The sequence below is a fragment of the Ammospiza caudacuta genome, chromosome 3 (assembly GCF_027887145.1).
Source record: "Ammospiza caudacuta isolate bAmmCau1 chromosome 3, bAmmCau1.pri, whole genome shotgun sequence".
NCBI classification, from domain to species: domain Eukaryota; kingdom Metazoa; phylum Chordata; class Aves; order Passeriformes; family Passerellidae; genus Ammospiza; species Ammospiza caudacuta.
In genome coordinates, this window is record NC_080595.1 from 7,982,701 (window position 1) to 8,008,905 (window position 26,205).

At 36.8% G+C, this 26,205-nt stretch overlaps 1 protein-coding gene across 1 annotated transcript in view; it reads left to right on the forward strand.

The window, feature by feature from the left end:
- Positions 1-26,205, forward strand: part of KIF16B (kinesin family member 16B) — a 141,240-nt gene that overhangs the window by 27,788 nt on the left and 87,247 nt on the right. Inside the window, exons 6-12 of the mRNA XM_058801365.1 lie at positions 76-185; positions 800-942; positions 1,539-1,707; positions 1,855-1,986; positions 5,945-6,120; positions 7,942-8,007; positions 10,512-10,571. Coding sequence (XP_058657348.1) covers positions 76-185; positions 800-942; positions 1,539-1,707; positions 1,855-1,986; positions 5,945-6,120; positions 7,942-8,007; positions 10,512-10,571 — 856 coding nt within the window. The remainder of the gene's footprint in view (positions 1-75; positions 186-799; positions 943-1,538; positions 1,708-1,854; positions 1,987-5,944; positions 6,121-7,941; positions 8,008-10,511; positions 10,572-26,205) is intronic.

Consider the following 26,205-nt stretch of genomic DNA (forward strand, 5'->3'; position numbering starts at 1 on the left):
TACTTGTGTTAGTCTGGCTTTCCTTTTATAAAAGGCTCTTGAATCAGTCACTGGCTTTCTATTCTTTTTTTTCAGTTATTTGGAGATTTATAATGAACGTGTGAGAGATCTTCTCCGACGGAAGTCATCAAAAACGAATAATTTACGAATCAGAGAGCATCCAAAAGAAGGGCCATATGTTGAGGGTAAAAACACTTCAGCTGTTTTACACTGCATATTTTATTACCTTTATATGTTCTAAAATGTAGTGTCTAATTGTATACAGCATTTTATCTTTTCAAATATAAATTATGATGGGTGCAATGTCTTACTTTGGTAAAAAGCATGGAAGGAATAGCTTCTAATTTTGCATCTGTACTTGCTTTCCCAATCCAAAAAATTATTAGAGTTTTTTTATCTGTACGTTTATAACACATTTGAAAGCAATGTTAAGAGACTCAGTTGGTTTTAATAGTTTGCTGACAGTAATTTATAAATATCAGATGTTTAGATGAAATGAAAACCTATTAGGATCTAATTGTCCTAATGTGTTCTCTACCAGGGAAGGTTCATGTCTCTTGTGGGATTATGCTCATGTTATTCCACATAATAATAATAATAATAATGTGTATTTTTTTTACTGTAAATATGTAAGTTGTCCACTGTTCATATGAAGTCTCATTCCTTTCCTTAGGTGATGAACCAGTATAACAGTAAACAATTGCAGCAATAGTTTGCAATAGTGAGGGTAATTTGAATCTTTTTATAAAGAAAATTAAGGGCATATATGAGCATACTGTAACACTCTGCTTTTCTTCAGACTTGTCTAAACATTTAGTCCAAAATTATACTGATGTTGAGGAACTGATGGATGCAGGAAATATAAATAGGACGACGGCTGCCACTGGAATGAATGATGTTAGTAGCAGGTCACATGCCATTTTCACAATCAACTTCACTCAGGTAACAAAACTAAACTCCTTCTAGAGTTTTTTTTAAACCCAAGGTGCAGTTATGTTTCACTAGTTTTCTTTAGAGCCCAGTGATCTGTTTGCTTATATGTAGCAAACTCCTTTTCTAATGACTTCTAATGCTCTTTGTTGTTGTTTTTGGGGGCTTTTTAGAAAGCCTATGGATGACCTGCTAGATGAAGAGAACTTGGAGGTGGGGGAGAAATTGAGTGTAAATTTGTCTGTGCATGCTCTAACTTCATGAAAGCAATATGTAAATATAATACAAATATTGTAAGGCTAATGAAATGAATGCAGCACATGGTCACTGCATCATGTAAGTTACAAATCACAGTGTCATAGCTTGTCTGTAAATGGCTAAAAAGTTGCAAATGTTAGAATTTAAAGAAATAATATGGGAGTTTTGTGACCATTCATTATCAAATGTCTTTCACTGGCATCTGTAATACACCTGTCTTCTCAAGATCTCCTATTGTAAACGAGTGAAATTCAGTCATGTCATGAAAAGGCCACTAAATTTGATTCAGTGAAAATGCAGTATTTATTAGCTTAACATACTTTTCTTTGCTTTATTTTATCTTTTTTTAGGCTAAATTTGATTCTGAAATGCCTTGTGAAACTGTTAGCAAGATTCATTTGGTAGATCTTGCTGGAAGTGAGAGAGCAGATGCCACTGGTGCCACAGGGGTTAGATTAAAGGAAGGAGGGAATATTAACAAATCTCTAGTTACTCTGGGAAATGTAATTTCTGCCTTAGGTGAGTGTCTGGTTTTGTGCTTGTCTGTCTTGAGGTGTTTTTAGTCATTAAATACCTTTGTTTACTTACACAAATAATGGCCTATCACATTTTTAAAAATGAATGAAAAGATCTAATTTTAATTTTTTTTCTATCTTCTCATCACAGCTGATTTATCTCAGGATGCAACAAATCCTCTTTCAAAGAAGAAACAAGTATTTGTGCCTTATAGGGATTCAGTGTTGACTTGGCTGTTAAAAGATAGCCTAGGAGGAAACTCCAAAACTATAATGATTGCCAGTAAGTGTTTTTAATTTACTCTTTTTGAATTCTGAATAGTTCATGCTTAATAGGAGTGGATTTAAATACTTAGATTCTAGATGTTTTGTTAAGGCACAACATGGTTTACACATTTTAGTGATTTCTTTCTTTCTGAGCTTTCTAAAAACATTCTGGTTTTTACTTACACTCTGCACACATAACTAAAGCTTTGTGCATCTGGTCTGCACTGGTGTGTGAATCAGTTGCTGTTACAAGCTGAATTTTTTTTTTGTTGCATTAGTAGCAACCTGGTCTGTTTTGACATCCTATGGGAAAGATGGTCACTTTTACCTAACCTTCTAAAAGCACACAACATTTTAACTTCTTGTCTAAATTTAAATGTGATGAGTTGTCTTGAAAACTCTCATGATTTCCTTTTTACCCATAGGAAGGTCTGCAAGGATCACTTAGTTTAAAACCCTGCCTATGCCATGTGTATTGCAGGTTTGTCAACAAATTGGAATAGGAATTCCATTCCCAAAAAAACAAAGTGAAGCCAGGATGATGTTTAAGGGGAGGTGAGGATTTTGGATGTTGGAAATCATGGAATGGTTTGAGTTGGAAGGGACCTTAAAGATTGTTTAGCTCCATCCCTCTTGCCATGGACAGGGTCACCTTTCACTCGAGCGGAGTGCTCAGAGCTGCATCCACCCCGGGTAGGGTCAGAGACACAGACACCAAATCAAGGAACCATATTTACTATAATGTAAAACTGTAAACAATCACAGAAGGATAAGCTAAGCAAAGTACATAATAATTAGCTAAGAATTACAAAAAGATAAACTAAGAAGAGCACCTGATCGTTATTATGACAGAATGCCTATAGTGATTCACAAAGATACATCACCAGGTTACCCTAGTAAAGATGCACTATCCAAGAGAGACATCAGCTGTGGGGGAAGCTGTCACTGCAAAGGACTGGAGAGCCACACCTGGCAATTGGGAACTCCTGTGGAGAGTCCACCTAGGCCATGAGGCTCCCCCATGTTGCTATGGCAGTGGCCCAGGTTTTACACTGTTAAACAAACAAGTGGATGTAATTTATAACTTCATTCTCCTGTTGGCTTTCTCCCAAAGCCTGATATGGGCTCAAGGGGGAAGCAAGAGAGTTGTCTTTGGTTGTAATACCTCCCTAATTAGGCCAGATGTAGCCTTACCCATTTTCTACATATGTAAGGGTGAATACATATTTTGCCAATAAATTAGCATATATATAACAATACTCTGCTAATGACCAAATATATGTATGACATTTGGTTGGAAGGTTCATCTCTGTCAGCTTTGGTTCAGGGCCTGTTGTTCAGGCCTTAATATTTCAGTACTTCCCTGTTTCTGTGTCTCACCACCTTCTGGATTCTCAGGGTCTCTTGCTGGTCACAGTGACCCCGAGGTGTGTTAGAAAGTCTCTTTTCCCAGCCTGGTGCTTCAAGAAGGAGTCAGAGCTCTTCAATTCTTGGTATCAATGTTGTTTATTGTTCCTTATCTATAAAATTCTTTCTCCTGTACAGCTGAGATTTGCTCAGCAAGACAGTCAGAGGTACTCTGCCTGCCCCCAGGGTGGTGTTATCTTCTTATACTAAAAACTATGTTTATACTATTTACAATTACTTTCCAATACCTATCACCTATGTTAGACAGTGAGCTTCTACCTTAAACCAATCCAAAAGTGCCACCATCACAGCAGAAGGTCGACACCAAGAAGAGGAAGGAGAAAGGCTTCTTTTGCCCAGATTCCTCCATCTTGCCCCCTGAACCCAATTCTGAAAACCCCAAAAATCTATTTTTTCACCCCGTAATAAATTCACTATCATTCTACTTAAACTGTCATGGCTTGCAGATCTTCATCTAAGGTTGGTGGTTTGCTCCATGGGTCATAATCAAACCCACAGGGGCGTGTGGGTTTGATCCTGGCAGGGATCTTGGCAGTCCAGGACAACCAGAGGGTTGTCCTGAGTTCTGACACCAGATAAAGAGTTTTGTCCTAATATCTGATCTAAATCACTCTATTTTTAGCTTAAAACCATTCACTAGCCCAGGATGTGGCAGGCTCTCTGGTTCATGTTCACCCACCAGAAAGAACCCCATAGTTCTTCTCTGCAGGGCTGCTTGCAGTGAGTCCTTATCCATAGTCTGTGCTCTTACGTGGGGTTGCCATGACCCAGATGCAGCACCTTGGACTTATTGACCCTCAGTAGGTCCCTGTGGGCGCTCTTGTCAACCTTGCCCAGGTACTGCTGCATGTGAGGAGAGGAGCAGCTCTGAAATTTCTCTCACTCTTTCCTGCTCAAGTGAAATGTGCTCTTAACTGGTGCACTCCCTTTTTGGGAATGTGGGATAGCAGAATTGAAGGAATAAAATGTATCAGATCAGGTTCTGGTTCTTCAGAACAAGTCAGATTCTCTGGATAGCAGTTCCTTTGTTGTAGGATTTTGGGGATGCTTTTGGAATCCATGGCATTGGTTTTCCTCAGGAGAATCATAGTAGTGCCAGTAGATGATTGTGGACAAGACTCTGCTTTGGATTTCTGGCTCTTTAAGTAATGCTGTGCTGGCAACTTTCTTCTTGAAGAAGTGGAAGTTCTTTCTTCTTGCAGTTCCATGTTTTTGGGTTTTTTTTGACAGAGGGCTTGGGAAGAGAAGTTTTAGAAACACAGTGAGCTTTTAGTGCCTGTACTAATGATTACAGTACTCAGCTTCTTTCTCAGCTACTTCCTCATCTATTAGTGATGCTTCTGCTAGGCAGAGCCCTGGTGGTTCATCTTTTCTTCAGCAGTAACTCTGCTGGTAATGTGGTAGAATTCCCTAACAGCCCAGCAAGATGCCCACATACATTTGTCCTGCCTTTTCTATAAGTAAGCACAAAAAGTTGCAGGAAGGTCACTTTAAACTGTAGGAAAGGCTGTAGAAAAATGTGTCTGATTATGATTTGTTATATTTCTGTAACATATTGTGACATCCTTCCAGAAGAATTACTGAGTAGTGGAGAGGAAACAGTAGATAAAACAGGGAAGGGAGAGTGTGAGGAGGGGAATTATAGGTTGTTTCAAAGTGTATCTCCTGTAGCTCAGAGAGTCTCTACCACAAAAAAAAAAAATGGTTTTGAGAGAATGAGAAAGGACAGATTATTTTAGTTGCTTAATTAGTTTTTCAGGTGTTCTTATTGTCTGATTCTTTGGATCTCTTGTTCAGTTTGATCATTAAGATTTCTGGATGGTTTTTTCTTCTGTGTTTCCACACATCTATTTGGATGCCTTAAATATCTTTTTAATTTGGAACATCATATATATTGTTAAGAAAATTAAGGGAAGGATAGCATTAGCACTTGCATTTCAATTGCATTGTTTTTCCTGGTTAGGTTGCTTGAAAAATAATACTGGTTTTTCTTGATGCATCAGATAGTTGACAGTTCTGTGTGCTGCCAGATGCCTGCAGCTCAGGAGAACAGCTAGGTTTGTAAATTATAGAAGCTCTTCTCTTGTTTTGGTTCTCCTGTCTGATTATTTTTTGTTTTAATGCTGTTTAATTTCCCTACTGTGCTTTACCTGGAATGTCTTGTCTTTTCAGTGGTTACACTGATACTTAAAAAATATTTACTATTTTGTAAAAAATTGCAAGAAAACCTGTGAAGTATTCATATAGGACACTTATGTTTACCAGGGAAATGTAAACGTTAAATAGATTGACAGCAAGATTTCTTTGCAACACTTTATTGTTAGACCTGATTATCCTAAGACACTTATCTCATACAGTGTTTACTTATGCAAAGTTATAGTGACATGAAATTGGTGAAGAGTTGGAACAAATTGTATCCATAGTGGTAAATGATAAATTTAATGTGGATGAAGAGACAGAAATATATCTGACTTTCAAAATCTAAACTAACTTCAGTAAATGCAACATATGGTGCTAGATAAACTGCTTTGATTTCACATCCTTAGCTATTTCACCTGCTGATGTCAATTATGGAGAAACTTTGAGTACACTTCGCTATGCAAATAGAGCCAAAAACATCATCAACAAGCCCACAATTAATGAGGATCCCAACGTCAAACTGATCCGTGAGCTGAGAGCTGAAATAGCCCGGCTGAAAGCCCTGCTTGCTCAAGGGAATCAGGTTAGCTTGACTTGCAATTGATGTGCAATTTTCCTTGAGTTATAACATCTATTTCTAGAATGTAATTATCTTTCATTATATTGATTTGAGTAAACAAGCTCGACGAGGCTACGAATGAATATTAGTTTCCTGACGGAATCATTTTCCGTATGGCCGGCAGATTGCAACTTTTAACTTAAGGGGGGAAAAAATTGTCTTCCCAAAGCTTTTTGGTTTCTCATAATATAATCTGAGCTGGATTGTAGTGTGCTGTGGAACAGGCAGTATAAAGAGACTGAGCAGGAACCCGTCTTCTAGGTCTGCCTTGAATGTCCTGATGTACTTTGTGTAGTATCTTAAAAGAAGGTTTAAAGGATTCAAGATGCATAAATATAAAAATGTAGAGAATCAATGGATTTAAACAATACATTTTATTTGTGTTTGGCTGTGCAGTACATTAGAAGGCACATAACATTCTAAACATGTAAAAACTATTTTCAGAAAGAAAACAAAAATGCTGTGCTTCACTTTTACATGATTCTCTTTCTTGCTTGGTCAGTATGATCTGCTGGGAACAGTTGCTGCACAGGTTTAATTAAGTTTAGTTTCTCCTGTGTTCTCAGGGTGGTGAAACCAAAGTAACAATAAAGAACATCCAGTTGGTTCAGGCCAATTGTCTCTTCTGCATAATGTCCTTCAGACCTGCTAAGTTTCATACTTGAGTGAATATAGTTTGGGAGTATCTGAAATACTCCTTCAGATTTGTTTCTAGAACTATGTAATTCTGTTTTAGATGGTCTGTGCAATGTGAAATGTCAGTCCAGCATGGACCATTGTTAGTAGAAGAGTAGGACTTCAGCTGGATTTCATGCTATAAAAAATTTGCTGAAAAAGGGGATGGAAGCAGAAATGGCTATTGTAGATGATTGGAGCAGAGAGCTCTGCTTTGTTACAAACAGTTAAAAAACTCTTTATGGGATTGAATTACTTGTGGTTTTTTTCATCTTCTTTAGGAGGGGAAAATGAATTCTTTTCAAAATATGATTTGATTTAGAGTTAGCAAAGTAGATGTAACTTGGACCCCCTTGAAGTTTGAATGCTTTAACCTAGTTTCAAGCTGTAAAGTAGTGGTTATTGCAAAATAAATCTTGTTCAGTGCTAGGATGTGGTAGATGGCTGTGTGGGAGACAGTAGAGAACTTAAGTTTATTGAATTTGTGATGGTTGGTAAAACAGCAGGTGGTGTATTACATATGCACAGTGGTATAAATCTCTGTATAATTTATTTCCTGTTTCCTTTGTATTGCCAGAGCACTGTATTACAAATGCTTCTGTAGATCTGAAGATACTGTTTGCTAAAATGTGGTGCTGGATTCAGTGTAGAAGGTCACACACAATGAATACTGCCTGTGTGTTTTTGTTCTTTAGTAATTTTCCTCTTCTAAAGCCAGTTATGTTAAGATACAGATATTAAAGATAAAGCAGTATGCAAAAATATTAAAGCAAAATGGACAACTATTCATGCATAATAAAATGTCATGATTTTTAAAATATAAAGAAAACTGTATTAGGAGTTACCTGTTATAAATGTGTCTGGTTTCTCTGTGTGTGGCCATGTGTATGAGTGAGTGAAAATAGTACTTTCAAGCCAATTTGAAATATCTGCTTTGACAGGATTTTGATTATTCTGTTTACAGTATTTCAAGGTAAAATGGTATATATTAAAGTTAAAGGAAGTTTATGCTAAGAACTCAGAAAAGTTGAACAATTCAATTTCATTTGGTTCCCCCAGAAATAGTGACTGTTTTCTTTTTGAATTGATGTTTACTCTTCATGGTTTTAGATTGCACTCTTGGATTCTCCAACAGCTTTAAGTATGGAGGAAAAGCTTCAACAGAATGAAGCAAGGGTGAGTTAAAATTTCATAAAGCAGTTTTTAAATATCAAAGAAAAGGAAAGGTGGGTGGTCTGGATGCAGGCATACTCATAATTTTCAGGAGTTTTTTTTTGTGCAAGTAAGCTTTTTCCAACCAGGAGCCTTGCCTTGATTCTTTAAAAAAAAAAAGTAGGTGTGTGAATTAATAATTTTGTTATCCTACTAATATAATATTGTAACTAAGAACAAAATACATCTCTTATATTTATATAGTAGTTCTGTTTATGAAAATGAAATGAAAAGACTTGTTCCCTGACCAGCCTGGCTTACTAAAAAAGTATGTTTGTAAATAGCCTAGAGAGAGAAAATCCACTAAATCTCAGTAACAAGTAGCAAGTAATCACAGTAATAAAATATTCAGTGTCTACAAAAAACAGCAAAAGATTATGGGGAGAATAGTCACCTCTTCTATGCTTTGAAGTAATTTATAACTTGTGGTGTGGGGGTAGGTTTTTAGAAAACTTCAGTATTTAAATCTGGTGTGTAGAAATCTATTAAGTGCCTAATTAGCCATCCCTTTGGGGGAGGGTCTTAGGTCTGGGTGTACTTCACAGTGTGCTTTTCACCAAGGTTTTTCAATAGTTCCAGCCAAATGTAGAGGCTGGAAAAAATTTCCAGACAGTTTGGATAACTCACAGCATCCAGAAGAATCTAGATATAATGGTACTATCATTTCTCTGATGAGCAGTCTTTCATTCTGTATTGTATCATTCTGTGTTAATTCTTTCCTGTGTATTAGCTTGCTTTGAAAGCTGTTGCAAATTGGTTCAGAAAAAAGAGTAAAAGTCATACTTTGGAAGAGGCAAGAGGGAAATATTTGAAATTATTCAACTACATGGCAGCAGGTATTTATTCTGAAAACTGCCAAAATGATGCCAATCATATGTAGATATGATGCCTCTTGAAAAAAATGGCTCCTTAGGTGGTTTAAACGGTCAGGTTTACACTGGTACTGCTTCAACCTTTAGAATTAGAAAATTTATGTCTTGCTTTGAGAATCCTGTTTTATTTATTTATTTATTAGTCTTTTTATTTATTTATTCTTTTTGAGTACAAACAAAAAGCTTTTATCTAAGAGTAGCTCAGTAACGTAAATTGCTGACTCTAGGCTAATTGGAGTATGTTATTCATGTTCTGACAGCAACCATTGCTTATCGTGCTCAGAAGTGTTGGCCCTGCTGTTTGGGGTGTTTATCAAGTGTATTTTATTACCTTTGTCAGCCTTGTTAAAAGGTTATGTGATTACTGTTCCTGATAATTACAACAGGCATAATTACTGAAAATTCTTGCATGTTGCAGTGGTTGTAGCTTTTTTATAATTGAATGAGTGCAAAAACTAATTTGTTTGTATAGATTTAAAGACTTTATCACCATATTTATATTCCCTGACAAGTATATGGTGACTTTCTAATGAGTTTATTTTTCTTATATAAGAATAATTTGGAGTACTTTAATTTAAAAGATTTAATTAAAAATGACATGTTTCTGAGCAATACAAATTTTTCTGATATGGTGACTAGAGCTGTGATAGAATTCCTTCATGTTTGTCTTTCATCTTTTGAAATTTATTTTGTTTTAATATTCCACTTAGAACATTAAAATAAAAAGTGATAGGACTAAAGGAAATGGCCTCAGGTTGCTTCAGGGGAGGTTTAGATTGAATATTAGGAAAAATTCCTTAATGGGAAGGTGGTTAAATATTGGAAAAGGCTGTCCAGGAAAATGATTGATTTGCCATCTGCAGGGATATTTAAAATACCCATAAATGTGGCCCTTCAGAGGGATGTGTTCAGCAGTGGCTTGGCAGTGCTGGGTTAACAGCTGGACTTGATGATCTGAAGGTGTTTTCCAACCTAAATGATTTTATACCCAGCACTCTCCCTGCCTGTAAAGCCTTTGCAAGCATCTGCTCCGTATCGCTGATCTCAAACTTGATTTTTCTTGTATCGCTTTTCGGTTTCTTAAATTTTTTTCTTCAAGTCCACCACTGTCTTTGATCTGACTTCCATATTGTGCTGATGACAATGACGTGGGTGATTTCTGAATTGCAGCAAATTTTGCTCTGGTTTGCTGCTGAAGCCTGCTGGTCTGGCTCTTCCTCTGCTTGCCATCCTCTAGAGGGGATTTTTGCCTTACCATGCCTGCCTGTGCCATGGGAAAGGAGCTGTCCTGTTGTAACTAGGAGATGAGTCTGTGGCAGTAAACTTTGTCTGATTAAAGCACTTTATGAAACTGTTTGAAGGTAGATAATTATTTGAAGTAATTATCCCAGACTTTCTTTTCATCTTACAGTGTAAATAAGAATTTTTAAGTATTGTAGATATGGCAAGTATTGCAGGAGCATCAGTGCTCTTCTAAATGTTTAAGTATTAAACTTCACAAAGAATTACACAAATACTTAGTACTTCTTTGAGAATGCATTTTTCAAGAACTTTGGAAGAGATGTGAATTTCTTCAAAATTTGTTTTCTTTCATAGGTACAAGAACTGACCAAAGAGTGGACTAACAAGTGGAATGAAACTCAAGATATTCTGAAGGTAAGGCAGATAAATGAATTTTCCTCTTGGCATTTGACCTAGCTTTAGTATTTTCCTTAAAAAAAAAGTTATTTTTCTAAGTCATGTTCTTTGGTTCAGCTCCGTGTTATTCACCATAGTGACCTCACAGTGCAAAACAATTTCTCTCTAACAAATCTTTAAATTGCGGAATAGTTTTCTTGAATTAAAAATGCAGAAACCCTGGGCCAGAGACAAGTGGATCCCTCATATCCTTGGTATTTGTGTGGTATCAACAAGACCTGAGAATAATCACTTCTTGTCTTACATTGGCTGTCTCAGTGGATGTAGTGCAATTTAGATATGGATTTTCCATTGTCCTGGTGAGATTTTATATTGGTACTTGGTGCATGATTGAGGTGGCAGTTTGAGGTTATATTTTAACAGGCTGCTTGATGATTCCATGTGTTTGTACAAGCACATGAGTGCATGCACACATACACAGAGGAATAATTCCCACAATTTGTTATTTAATATATTAACTAATATTTTTGTTGCCAAATGTTTTATTCTGTTAAATAAAAATTTTGAAAATTAAGCTTAAGCTTTTAGATTTGCTGAACACAACTGGTTTGTAATGCAGTTCAAGCAAGCATTTAGAAGTAATTTATTAATTCTCTGTATCGCTGATCTCAGACTTGATTTTTCTTGTATCACTTGTTGACTTCTTAAATTTTTTTCTTCAAGTCCACCACTGTCTTTGATCTGACTTCCACATGAGTTGAATGGCTCTGTGCTTAAAAATAAAAATAAAGCACATACAGCAGAGAGAATGGAGTAGGGTTGGTGACTGCTTAGCAGTTGGCATGACAGAATGGACTGTTGGATGTTTATCTACATACTGAACTGGGAATCATCAATTGCATATTCATCAGAGATGTTTTGGCTACATCTTTGTTCTTTTGTTGTTTTGAAGCATCTATGCATACATGAAACTTTAATTCTTTATTCACGTGTGGATGGGAAGTCCATTGTCACATGCAACATTTGTGAATTTTGGTCAATTGTGGAAGTGAACATTATGTTGCATGTGGGAAGTTTTGGAAGCTCTGTGTTGGAAATGCACTGATTGATGCACATAAATTACAGAATCAGAGGAGATGTTAACTGAACAGTACATATGAACAAGGGAAAGCTGCATTTGTTAAATAATTGAATCTAAAGGACTTAAACACAGAAGCTGTAATTTCTGATTTTCTGGCACTGAGCTTTTTCAGCATGATTCTTGCAGCTTCTGTATGAACTGCACTCTCACAGGATGATATTTGAGTGTATGAATATACCTTATATTCCACTTTTGGGTTAAAGGCAGTTGATTCAACTTTCTTTGTCCCAAACACCCTGAAAATCTGCAACAGATTTCTTAGTGATACTGTTCTATTTTACACCATTTCACTGAAAGTATCCATATTTTTATTCACTTCTTGTTTAATGATTCATGAAATCACTGACAGCATATGAGTGGGAAAGGGCTGTTTGGAAGTTTGCCAGGCTGAGTCACTGGAAAGCAGATTTTAAATTTCAGAGAGCAGTGATGTTTTCTGTTACGGGTTCTCTGCGAGTTCACTGGGGTTTTTGTTTTGTTATTTATGTCCCTCCCTTGCACACAGAGACAGTGCATGTTGTAATTTTAAAACCAGATTGTCTTGGTGCTCTGAGAAGTGAGACTTTGTATGTCCACATCAGTGAAGTCACACCTCCCAGTTTCCCCATGCCATAATTCAGTAACTTTCAGAACATTATTAAGGTACTTAGAACTTCAGGTTTGTATTATATTTAAAGCCTCCTTTCCCTTGCCTCACCCTGGCTTTGCTATCCAGAGATAGTTGGTGCCTTCTAACTCCTGACCTGCAACAGGCTTGAAGAATTAAAAACCATTTGCTTTTCAGTTTCTAACACTTTTTGCTCCAAATCTTGTAGACATATGTCTTCAAGATGTAAGCGCACTTGTTTGTAGCCGAATGGGATTCCCTACTTTATTGTATATAATAATGATTTTTTGTACTAAGTTCTAAATATTAAAGTTCACAAGTTCTAAATATTAAAGTTCATATGATTTTGACTTGTGCTCACAGGCTGCTGGGGAAATCTGTTAATGTTTAAATCCAAAATAATTGAAAGGATTTGGCATAAGCCATGTAAAATGCATGTGAGACTCGCAGGGCATGCTGGTGTCTTGCACTAGAGCAACAGAAAATTGCTGGAAAAAGTTACCTGGCATTCAGTGATTACAGTGCTTTCATCAGGCAAAGACGCCTGACAAATAGTGTTTTGCAAGGAAGATGTTCCTTAAATATTTTTACCTTTCCCAGTTATTTTGAACCTTGTTCAAAATTAGACCAGCAGCATCTAAATGCTACCTTAAAAATAATTCATAGAGAATGGAAAATACTCTCCAGCTAGAAAACACCACGAAAAAGAAAAACCCATGTGGAGGCAGGTTTTTGATAAAAAGTGTTTGGCAGCTTAAAATTAAATTTTTCTAATCAGCACGATACCACATGTGCAACTCACCTGTGCATCCCAGCATTCTTCCTTATTTCTGTTGGTAGCTTTTGTCCCCTTTGACATTTGTGTGTAGTTAAGCTGAAGTTGTGTTGTTCCATCTTTAGAATATTTTGAAGTATCCTATGTGCAGATGTTGTCTGTTCTGGATTTGGGGTAGTGTGCAGTGGCTGAATGCCACTGTGAGCTGTGAACATCCTGTGTAGTCTTTCATTGTGTTGATGATAGATTGGGCATATCTTGGGCTGGGGGTTGTAGCACTGATAGTGTGCTCTTTTTCTTTTGTGCTTTTGGGAGAATCCTCTTGGAGGGTGACTGTGGGTGGTGGCTTCCTCTGGAGTCTGAATTATTGTCAACTCACCCCTAAAGCCCAAATCTTCTCATTTTCTGTATTCAAGGCTTAGGACCCTGCATACATCAAGGGTTAATTTTGTGCTGACTAAATGGAGGAGTCTTTATTGTGTGGCATGGCAGGTTCTTGGTGTTGATCTGCCTGAAGTGCCAAGCATTGTTTATAGTAGTGATGTTTGTTTTCATCCTTGATCTTCTCACTGTAATACAAACTGACACTCTAACCTTGCTTAGTACTACACTCTGTCACCCATCCTTGTTTTTAATAGCAGCGAGGATATTTGAATGCTTTATAAATTTAATAAATATGTGGAGATGCTTCACCATTGTGTAAAATACTGCATCAGAGCCCAAAGTGTTAGTGTTTGGTTTGAAGTCCACAGGCTTTGGGTTATTTCTTTAAATGTCACCGAAGGATTGCACAGATTTACAGAAGTGTTGCTTTACATTGCTTCTGTCTTCAGATGTCTTGCAACCTCAGCACTTAACTGGAGCATTTAGCTTTCATCTCAAGCTTACTGGATCTTTGTGCGAATTTTTTTTTTTTTTTGCCTTCTTCTAATGTTCTTTCATGTACATTGCCAAAAAGAAGAGGAGGAGGGAAGAAATCCTGTTTGCTCTTTTCCTTAGTTTGGTCCTTTTTGTACTGTTCTGCTAAAGATCAATCGTGGGATCTAAGATGTTAGGGTAACCTAGCCAACTTGTGATTTTTTTTCTCTTAATTGGTAATTTAATGAATTGGTATGAAACTTCTTTTGATGTGGCTGCTTTATTTGACTGCTTGTGTTGTCATTCTCCTAGAGATCTTTTTTTTTTTAGCGTCACCTTTTTTTTGTCATCCTTTGTGCATGTTTCAATTTTTTCTGACCTTTAGCAGCTTTTAGATTAATCTTTTTAAAATGTGCGCGCCTTTATAGAATTCTCTGCTGATTTTTCTTCCCAATTTTCTTTTATATTTCTCTTCCTTTTTCTGTTTGTGTAGAAATTGGTATGACTTTGAGCTGTTGCCTTTCTAATGTATGTCATTTGTAGCTAGTTTAAAGGTATTTAAATGCTCTTTTTAATTTATTTTTAGTTTGAAGTAGATTTAAAGTTCCCTTTTATTTGCTTATCCTGTTGTTTGATTCTAACCATGTTATTAGCTTTGTGTGTTGATGTCAAAGGATGTAGAGGGATCTATCATCAGAGTCTATTAAAGGCCAAGGGTTTTTTTTGTGTGTATGTGTCTCTAATTCCTGTGATCAATAGTTTAACTAGTCTTTACTTCAGCTGGCTTTGTCCTGTTGATTTAGTGACAGCACCTCACGTGCATCAATAATTCTGCTGCAGTACTTTACCACATGGAGTGCAAATATGTAATTGAACAGTGTTTATTGATGATTTATTATTATTTTTCTTTTTTATACTGTTTGGTTGACTACTGCTTAATAGTGTATATTTATGTCTTAACAATGGTTGTTCCTACATGAGGAAGAAAACTGTCTGTAAACTGCTTATCTTCAAGCATTAACATCTATTGGTTGTTTATATCATGCCTCTTTTTGGGGAAACTGAAATACCCTTGATTTGCCATGATGAATAAATACAGATTAATACCAATTATTTTGGTGGACATACTCATCTAAGAAGGGGAATTATCTTTCTTTTTGTTATTTTGAAGCATCTATACATACATGAAACTTCGTTAGTTCTCTCTTTATTCACATGTGGATTGGGAAGTCCATTGTCACATCCAGCATTTGTGAATTTTGGTCAGTCGTGGAAGTGAACGTTATGTGGGAAGGTTTTGACAGCTCTGTGTTGGAAATGCACTGATTCATGCCCATAAATTATAGAATCAGTGGCAGTTTTAACTGAACAATACACATAAACAAGGGAAAGCTGCATTTGTTAAATACTTGAATCTAAAGGACTTAGAAACTGTAATTTCTGATTTTCTAGCACTGAGCTTTTTCAGCATGATTCTTGCAGCTTCTGTATGAACTGCACTCTCATAAGATGATATTTGAATGTATGAATATACCTTATATTCATTCCACGTTTGGGTTAAAGGCAGTTGATTGAACTTTCTTTGTCCCAGATTCTTTAGGAACCTTGACTGTAAGCAGTAGAGACAGTAGGAGACCAAAAACTCAGAGCAGCTGTGTTGCTCATTACAAGGTGTAGATTAGTATGACACAAGCAAATATATTTTATTGTAACCATTTGCTTTCCACGGTGAACTCTGTCAACAGCAGTTTGTTGTGTTCTATATAAATGTTGCATTTCTCTACATTTGTTTTCATAGCCAGATAATCTTTAAACCCCATTTGCTGAGTGGTATTAAAACACTGTTGTCTCAGTTGTTCTGCCTGAAACGCTGGGCACACATCACCATTTTGCTGTTTTGTGCCTTGTTGTTACTCCCTATTAACTGTGACCCACTTGTCTGCTTTCCTCTTCTCATCTGTGTTGTGTTCTACCCCAGTGTCTTGCCCTTTGATGAGCATTTGTTTTCTCCATTCTTTCATATCATTGCTTTACCAAGCTCAGTTCTCAGGTGAGAAGTGCTGTCAATTAGCACCTTCTGCTTTCACCTAAAATTCTCCTGTCTACTTCCACTTTTGATGGCAGCAGGGTTGAGGAGTTGTAGAAGCTCTTGGGCTTCTGAAGAACAAACTCTTGGACTTCTAAAAAGTAAATAGCTTTAATCCTGCCCTTTAGAAGTGCATGTGAGTTTTAGAGACCTCTCCTCAAATGTCTGTGGAGAACAGGTTCTAAGATTGGTTCTGTTTACAGGTCAAATAAAAAAATGGTGTTACAGGCCTGGTGTGCATCTGTAGATAAAACAATGTTTACATGATGCTGCATTTAAACCATTTGCAGCTTTGGCATGTGTGTTTATTTGTATGCTTGGCAGGAATTGTTTCTAGGGTTTTTTCTGTTTCGGTAAGTGAATAATTTTTGTGAACTTGTTGTTAGTTAGGCACATTGGTGTTGCATTTAGGTTATAATCTCTGTTGTTGGCAGTGTTTGAAGCATATTGGTCTATTTCTAAAGGGAGAATTACATCTGTACTTTGACTTGAACAAACCTTATTTGATATTTTATAACTTATCATCTGTTTGTATTAGAAAACTCTTACTGCATGCTTCCTGATTTTGCTTCCTTTCTAAAAGCTATGTCATCTGCTTGAATTTTTTAGAGAATTTTTAAAAATCTCTGCAAAATTAACACAGGATTGCACAGCTGTGAAGCTGGCAGAAAGAATTTAAGTCAGATGTTGCTGCTTTGTTTTCAGTTAGAAAAGTTCATAGAATAAATAGAGTAGCAACTCTGTTCCTAGGGATATTGACTTTCTCAACAATTGTCCTCCAGCAATTATGTATTATATGTTCATTATAAAACTGGATTTGTATGGAAAAGAAAAATGCACATTCACATTAAGTAGCCTCTTATTAACATATTATGTTTCATAGATTTGCGTTCAGCTGGCTTGTGAGTGATGTGCAGAGGAAAAGATGTTATGAAAGTTTTAAGAATTATGATGTTAATTATTCTTGTTTATCTTGGTCAGTAATCACTCAATAAATGAAAATAGCATCTTTTCTCTAAAGCCTGTTTAACTGTGGTTTTGATTTCTTGCACTAGATGTCACTGCAGATACAATAATCAAATTCTTCTGCATGCTTAATTTGGATTTAATTCAGATATTTTAAGGGAAAATTATTTGCAATATCTTGAATTTCATTGCTGTTTGCATCCACTAAAATAAGTTTATGAGAATGCCAAAACATTGCTTTAAGAGCAAGTCTTGAGGAACCTGAGTAACTGTTCTGACAAAAACACTTCTAAACAACAATCCACAGTTGTACTGCACTGCAAAGTGATTTTGTACATTAAGATTTATTGCACTTATTTTTCAGTGCATTTTTCAACCCTCTTTTTCAACTGACAGTATGTCTAGAGTGTTTGAGAAATTTAGCTAAAGCCTTTAAAACATATTTATTTTCTTAAATTTGTATCCTTGGTATTTTAGAGATGTAAAAGATCAGTTTCTGAGAGAGGCAGATCTTTTATTTGCTCAGGTAATACAGGGGAGAAGGCAAACAGGTTTTTGGACATAAAGGTCTTCACCAGGCCACTTCTGCTAATTGCTTCACTGGATATTGCCCTGGAAACACCAGTGGCAATGATATGCAGTTTCTATTTATAACTGCTTCTTTTAACATTTTTCTCCTGATTAATCACTTCTGTAGATTTATAACTGAGTTTTAGTACACGAAAATTTAATAAGTTTGTTTTTTAAATCTTTTTTAAGAAAGTTGTCTGATAACAAGGGAGTGTTTACTGTTTTTGATCCTTTCACATTATTTACCCACAGCATGGGCAGTGATGAGTAATATCAAGCTTAGCTCTCAATTTTATTAGGATTTGTTTTATTACACCTGGCCTTGTGCATTATGTATTTATTTCCCAAGTGTAGCAGTTACTAGCAGTGGTTGTAGTTAAAACAGCATCTGTTCTGGTCCGACGATTTCTCCTTTGGAATTTGAGGTTGGACAGAGATTATCCAAATATGATTTACCTTTTCATACTCTATGACTTAACAGATACCATTATTAAGTGATGATTATTACTGAAGTAAGTTTGTCTCAGCCTTGGCTTGGTGTTGTCAGAGCATGAAAAAGGTACTGAACTGGGAACTGGTGCTACTTATCTACTGTAGCTCTTTTCCTAATAGAAACAGAATTGAAAGGGTCCCAGCCACCTGAGGAATTCTGAGTGCAGCAGTCAAAAGTTGATTTCAAAAGGAATAATTGTCTGCTTTCAAGTCTTTGTGCCACCTGTGTTCATCTGATGAAGAAACCTCCTTTTTCTCTTGCAGATGCTATAGCTGCTCATGGTCCCTTTGTGGTGGACTGAGCACTTTTAACTTCCAGTTTCTGCTAGAAAGTTGTGATCAAGAGGCGCCTAATGCTACTGATTGGTTTTTGTTTCAATTTTAAACACTTTTTCCCACTTGTCACCAGCTGGGCCAAAAGAGAAGCACAACTGGGGACTGCAGTTTCTGAGCTCACCAATCACTGATTAAGGCAGCTTGAACAGTTTGGTTGATAAGGCTGAGCATTTCAAAAGAGCTCTCCAGTGTCTAGGAGTATCCATATTTCCAAATATTTCACTGCCCTCCTCCTCCTTCCAAGTGGGGCCCTGCATTTGCAGATTATTCAGGCCATGCTTGGCTTTAATGCATCACTAGAGCTTGTAGGTGGTTTTCAAATGAAAGGGAGTCAGAATGGGTGGCTTTTGAAATCCTTTCTACAGCTCAGATGCCACTTGTTCAACAAGTCCTCCTGGGCATTTGTTCTGCTTTCCTATTAATTATCTTGTGCCAGGAAGGTGGTCTAAATTGAAATCAGTGGAAGCTCCTGAAAGAAAAAGAAAAATATCCTAAAAACTGTTTCTCCCAAAGGATCAGCAGAGAAGTATTAAGAGAGAGAAAAAATGTAAAGTTCTCTTTAGATTTGGCTATGGGATGGGAGAGAAGGATTCCAACATCAGCAGTTTAGATGAACCCTAAATTTAAATCTGCCTCACAAATGAGCTGTTTCTAATGATAGTGTGATGTGAAACGCTGGAACCATTTTATTCTGCTGGTGTTTTAGCAGTATATTTAGGAGTTTATTGCTGTGTGATTCTGATACCTTTGAGTGCATTTTGCTGTTGTGCATCCGAGTTGGCATCTTAAATGGCAGCTGGGCATTAGCCTTGATTGATCAGAGTCTTAAACACAGGTGGTAGCACAGACTGTGGCTGTTGCAACAGGCAAGAATTGCATCTAACTATGCATATTCCTCTGCAAAAGTCTCCACTGTTGTGTTGCTAGTTCTGAAATCTGTTTTTTCTCCTTGGTGGTTGTTGCTTGCGAGTGTGCATAGTCCTTCTTCCTCCTCCAATTCCATCCAATAGCATGGGTTACATGTGGATCCAGAGGAAGGAATTCACAGATTTAAAGCAGTCTGTTACTTTAGATTAATCTCTGCAGAAGTAGAGATGAATATCTAGGTAAACAGAATTCTAGATAAGTGAAACAATTCTCCCATTGCCCTAGAAACATGTAAAAAATAGCAAAATAGCTTTAAAAATTAATAAATGTATTTGCTATGAGCCTAGGGGTTTTTTTTCTCTGACTCATTTGTCATCCAGCTTTAGCAACAAATGAGGTAGGAGTCCTGCAGATAATAGTCCACTGCTTTCTCAATTCATTCCCAGAATAAAGTCTATGAAATAAATTATTTACAGGTCCTGTAGAAAATATGTTATCATGTAATTAAAGGCTGTTTTGTAATGCATATGGAAGAAGAGATGAATGAAAATAGCCTGTCTCTTTGTCTTCCAGCCAGGCCTTTTCCCCTTTTTAGCTATCAGCATGAGGAATACTGAGGGTGGAGTTGCTGTCTCCTTGCTGGGAGATATAATATCTCTTTGGTGGTGTCAGTAATGGCAAGGAAAGTCTTTTTCTCTGCCCCAAATGTCAGTGTTGCAGTATGCAGACTTACTTGCCCTTTGTGTGTCCTCAGTGTGTTCACACATAGGAGACTCTGGAGTCTCCTTCACTTGAGACAAACCAAATTTGCTCTGGGTATCTTACAAGAGTAGCTTTCCCTTAGATCAGGGTAGTGGGGACAGGAACCAGCCTGCAGCAGATGCTCTAGCAAGGAAAATAGAAGTTTTGATGGTTTAAGTTTTATAAGCCACTGGGAAACAGGATTTTACAGACTAATGTCCAGAAAGCCAAAATAGGAACCTCTGCTTACAATTAGCCAAACCCTGCAGCTCTATTCAGAGGATTTTTCTCAGATGTCAGAAGTAGTTCTGTCTGTACAAAAAAGCCTGAAGTGTTTGGAGCAGGCATTTCAGCTTCAGTTGGTTGTTGGAAGTCCAGGAATGAGGGCCAAATTTTCTGAAAAATAATTTTGGATATGCTAAGGCTTCTTATAGAAATCCCTGCAGCACATAAAATGTAGAGGTGCTTTGGGATGCCACCACAACTGTAGGATTTATGTATATTGGTAGCCAGCTGTGTGTCAGCAGTGAGCAAACTGTTCCAAGAGGGAAAGAGAAATAATGAAAAATGGAGAGGGCAAGCTGACCTCATGAGACTAAGAACTGCTCCTGTAATTTCATTATTTTTTACATCATTCATTTTCCATCATTTTAGCTTCAGTGTCTTAGCAGCTGCTCATTTAAGGAGTTTTACATCCTGCATTGGCTTTTTGGACCTGTGTTCATTGAAGAGAGCTGTTGATGCCTCTCTGGGCTGCTGCAGGAGCACCTGCATTTTCACACTAAGCTGTTCACAACAAACCTGCAGTTTTCTGATCTTGCTTTTTACGGACTCTTCAATTGGCATCTCTTGCTTGATGAGGGTGCTACCATCTGATGCTCTGGGAAATGGGGGAAAAACTGCTTAGGAAGTTTTTGCAGTGGTAGTTTTCTTTGTGGTCTTGGATAGTAGAAGTTTCTTTGTCTCAGAAGAATGAGAATTGTCTTATCTCTACTAAACTTTTTGTTTTAAATGCACTGAAACCAGTACAGCCAATAGTGTGGTGTTAATTCTTTGTTTCATTATCTAGAAGACACAGTAAGAGTTTGTGCCTTACCCAACATCTATATGCACAAGTAAATCAATATCCCCTTTCATAATTGATGGCTATATAAGTAATTTATTGCCTATTAAGGCAGTTATTTTTTATACTAAGGCATTATTTTATTTATTATTTTTATATTAAGACATTATTTTTAATTTTCAGAAATGTTTTATTGAAGTCCCAGGATAGTCCCAAATGTAACTTTTGCATGTGCACAAGTTATAAAGCATACACCTCCACTGATGGTGTTTTCCATATTTCCTCCTCTCTTAGCATTGCCTCCCAAATAACATGTACTACTTTTGAGGCTAGTGGTTCAAAATTTATTTTGATATTCCAGAAACCATACCTATGTCAAACTGAAATAAAACATGGGGTAGCAGTTTGATACTGTATATGCAGCTTTATAAAAAACTCAAGTTTTTTAAACAGACACTCGCTAAGATGAGGAGCAGCTTCACTGATTCAATACAGAGCAAAAGAATTTTTCCTACTTTAATATGTAGGCTGTCACTTCAGTGAGAATCTCAGACATTTCAGAGTTGTTTTTTTGGAACACTTTTTTTTTTTTAACCCTGGAATTGTTGGTCACAATTACACACTAATGAATTTTTTTCAGCTGTTAGTGTTTTGCCTTAGCTGATCTGGTTATCATAAGTATTTTTAAGGGAGCTAGTCTATAGAACAAGAAGGGTGTTCATATAACCAGTTTTCATCCAAGACACAGCAAGCAAAATACTCAGCTGTGCTTATTCCTTAACCTTGTAAGGGAATATTAGTAGTAAGCCCAAACCAAATTTTCATCTTTTGAAATATTTTTTTTTGCTCCTCTTGTTCCTCTTGTCCATACACTAAATGTTTTCTCATACTTTGAAGTGAAATTTCCTTGTTCCTCTTTTAGTTCTTTGAGCAATTGTATGCATAGAGAAATCTTTCTCCATTTTCAACCTCCTTATCAATGACTTCCCTAATGTTGGCCTTTCTAGTGTTCCTTGACATCCATTTCCAGGGTTTTCTTATATTGGGAGGTTACTTTGTATATGCTACTTGTCTAGAAAACTATTGATGAAGTGTCTGTCTGTGGCATTCACATTCTCTGAAAAAAATCCCTTTGCTCAGGATTTTTCTCCTGGGAAGCTGAGAAGGCTCAGAGAAAAAGGAAAACAATTCTTATCTCATTTGCTTCTCCTGTGTTTTGCTCCTTTGGAATGTGTTTGGAGATTGTTTACCCACAGGTGATTGTTTCACTGGATTCTGGTGTGAGTTGTTCTGAATCTTTGGCCAATCAGGGCCAAGCTGTGCTGGGACTCTGGAAAGAGTCATGAATTTTTATTATTATTGTTTTAGCATTGAGTAAGTATCTTTTCTGTGTTCTTTAGTATAGTATGGTATTCTTTAATATAAAATAATATCATAAAGTGATAAATCAGCCATCTGAGAACATGGAGTCAGATGTATCATTCCTGCCTTTGTCAGGGCATTCCCTGCAAATACAATATCTGTCCATCTTCTGGATGGCAATGCAGCATTCAAAAGTAAGGACTGGGTCTGTTCCATTTCTTCAGCCTTTGGTAGTTTAAGCCCTCAATGCAAGCATGAAAAGCTCTTGTCCACAAAAATCAAATGACTTACCTGGTGTGCAGCAAACCAGTAATTACACACTAGAGAGAGATACTGAACATTTATTTCAGAGTTGACCAACCCTGGGTGCTTTTGGTATTGCACAAATCAAGCACACCAGCTGTCAGAACCTGTTGCTATTCATACATTTTAACAAACAAAGGAATTAGTACATTGGCTACAAGTCACCTAATTCTCATATTAGTTGGTATTCCCTCTTCTGTTGGTTAATGATTCTCTCACTTCCCTCGTGCATTAGTCTGTGTGCTCAGGCTTTCTCTTCTTTTGGGTCTGTGGATTTCTAGGCTTGGTGATTGTGATCTGCCCCTGCCGAAATAACCTTTTACCCAGTCGAAGCTGATTTCAGCACAATTGGTGAGTTGGTTTATTAGTTTCTTTCTTATCTTGAATTTCTGCCATATGTCCTTGTGACCCATACATTTTGCATTCTCTGGGCACACTGTAAGTGGTGCATCCTTCTTCCCAAGCTTTGTTAACTTCCTCCTAGGTCTGAGATCACTGAAGCATGTCCAGCCCTAAACCTTAACTAGGCAATTTTACCAATGAGAACTTTGTTTTTCCAACAGCTGGTCATTACTTAGAGCTTGTTTGCTGCTCTCTGATTTATGGGTTGAATCTCCCTTCTTGTTGATTAGGCTTGAAAGTGTAACAAAGATTTAACATTAAAGGACTTCCTTACAGAAAATTTTGCACATTCCACATTTTGCAACACTGTTGTTTCCAGATTTTTTTTTTGACTCTTATAGTTTTTTCCAGTTGGTCCATAGAAAGATTACTTTATTATGCAGGATTTTTTCTTTGGTACGCTTATGTATTTTTCCCTCTGAGTATGAAAATGTTACTGAGATATAGTAGAGAGTAAAAGGAATCCTGACAATCCAATGTAACAATATCCTTCTCTTTCACTACAGTCTTCCCAGAAGGATGTAAAAATATCTTGTCAGCTGTGATTGTCTCATCCATTAAGAGTCTTGTTAAAGAGAGTGCAGATTCAGTTTTATTTGTTGGAGAGTAATGGCCTCGTGTTTCAGGTTATCCCTGTTTTAGGTACTGAAGTATCAGTTAGTGCTTGAAGATATTTTAGGTGTCTAATTCCCATTTGAAGTGGATTTGGCTGTATGAATATCTTAAAAACACAGGGTTTAGACAGAATTCTGGGGGGCATTTGCTTTTTTCTTTTCCCAAGCACAACTTCCTTCCCTGTGAAAGAAATCTCATTGTTTTGCAGGAACTTTTTCAGCAAAAGACTTGTGGTTTCAGGCAGCTTCTGGCCTAGTAATAGTTCATCCATGAATATCATTTCTATGTCTGGAGTTTTTGCCTTTTTGCAAATACAGAAAACATAATTAGGACTAATTAATCCACGACAGACCAGACAAGAACTTAATCATCTTCAAAATGTCAGCTTCTGTAGAACTTTTTGTTGAATATTCACATTTCATTTCTTTCAAAGTCCTATTTGCAGCATCTGGACAAACTGTGGCTGAAGTATTTGTTCTGAATGTGTTTAGTTCAATTATCAGCTTTTCTCTATGGTATGTGTCTGTTAAAAAGTATCTTCCTGAACAGACACTGCTCTAAACCCTTGATTGTCAAAGGCTGCAAGTTTATTTTTCTTTTCAACTGTTTTTCATTGCCTCTTGTTCTTATTTTGTTGCTGTTTTCACAGAGCATAAGGAAACAAATCTGAGATGGGTTATATTTCGAAACATCAAGAACAGTGTTTCAACTTATTTGTAGAATCCAAAGGTGCTCAGATCTTTGACTATCTGAAGAAACAGTTTGATGCTATAAGGAGTGAAATTGGTTTATTATCTGCCCTTGGAAGTTTCTTAGCATTCTCCTTCATTTGCATTCCTGAGCTCAGGCTGCAGTATCAGACTTAGACTTTTGGCTAGATAATGGTAGGGTCAGCACAAGGATTCGACAAGGTGGTGCATGGAGCTCTGAGCAACCTGGTCCAGTTGGAGGTGTCCTGTGAGGGTCCATTTTAACCCAAATGCTTCCATGATCCTAAAAAAGCTGCTGATGTGACTCATGAAAAGAACGTATTTGAATATTCTGAAAAAGCAATGATTTGTCAGTCTTGTTTCTTTTTTCTGGTTGAATGTGGAGATGTTTCTTTTCAAGAAGAATTTCTGGTCAAGGGAAATAGTTCAAAATCTCATCTTCCAGGCATCATACAAAGTTTGGTTGCTCTAAGGAACAAGATAAGCTATCCAGAAACTTAAAAATACCCAGTCAGGTTACCCAGTTGTGCATTATGTTTTGCACAAAGGGATGGCATGCCCATAATTGTCTGGGTTGATTGCCTTTTTGTTTGTTTGTTTGCTTGTGTGGTTTTTCTGGTTTTTTTTTTTTTTTCCCCAGTGGGATTAGCCTGTCATTTGTGCTTCTGCAGCTTCTGTGGTGACAGCTTCTTGATGAGAACTGAGAAAACCAGACTTTGAAATATTGATATGCCAATTGATCTGCAGAATTTGTTAATTTGCTAGTTATGTGCTGCAGGGATACTCTGAGTTTTGGGGAAAAGAATAAATCTTATACTCAGGCAGACTGTCACATAACCAAGAATTATCTATGTGAAAGACGAGAAGCATATAATTTCAGTTTTCTGGTGTTCATTTGAGTTGTTAATTGGCCCTTAATAAGAAAACACAAATCCATTTGTCTTTTTGGTTGCATATCCCAGCTTTGCAAGGAAAGCTTTTTCCATTGAGAGAAGTACAGCTGATAATGTGGTAAATATGAACTCATGCTTTTGAGCAGCTGAAATGTAAATATTTGAAGTGCCCAGTTTTAGAGTCCTTCCACAATTCACTTCAGCATAACAAGCATAAGTCAGAGCAACAGTTCTGAATTTAATATTTGCATTTAGCTTTAAATGCTTATTTCCACAGGGTAATATTTGAGCAAATTATTTTCCATTCATTTTATTTTGAGAACAGAGTTTATAATTACTTTTCTGGAAATTGCTGAAGGTGTTATCACCCTACCTTCCTTCCCAGACATTATGTGCTAGGTTTTACCAGGTCAGTTAAAGAAAACACAAGCTGTCACTTATGTGACGCTTTTAATGCAAATTAAAGGCCTATTAAAAGGTCAGAAATCATAAAAAAATATATTCCATTTGGCTGCAAAATGCAACATGGACTTTGTGGAAGGAAGGAGACCATGGTCTGATTGACCTTGATGGGTTCCAGAGTTACAGTCATATGTAGGGAACATAACAGAAAAGCAAAGGAGAATTTTAAGGTTAAGATTCTATTAACCCATGGAAATTGTGTCTTACTGTATCCCTAACCCAGGGAAATTTGAGTGTGTTTCCTCCTGAGGAATTTCCTTTTGGCCATTTTCCTTTCAAGTTGTTGGTCTCTTAAGACCTAAATTGATTAGCTGAATTTAAACACTCATTAATACTCTTAATTGAAATATGCCTGGGAGAGAATTTGGTTATATTTGGTTTTATCTTTAAATCTCTGTAGTTT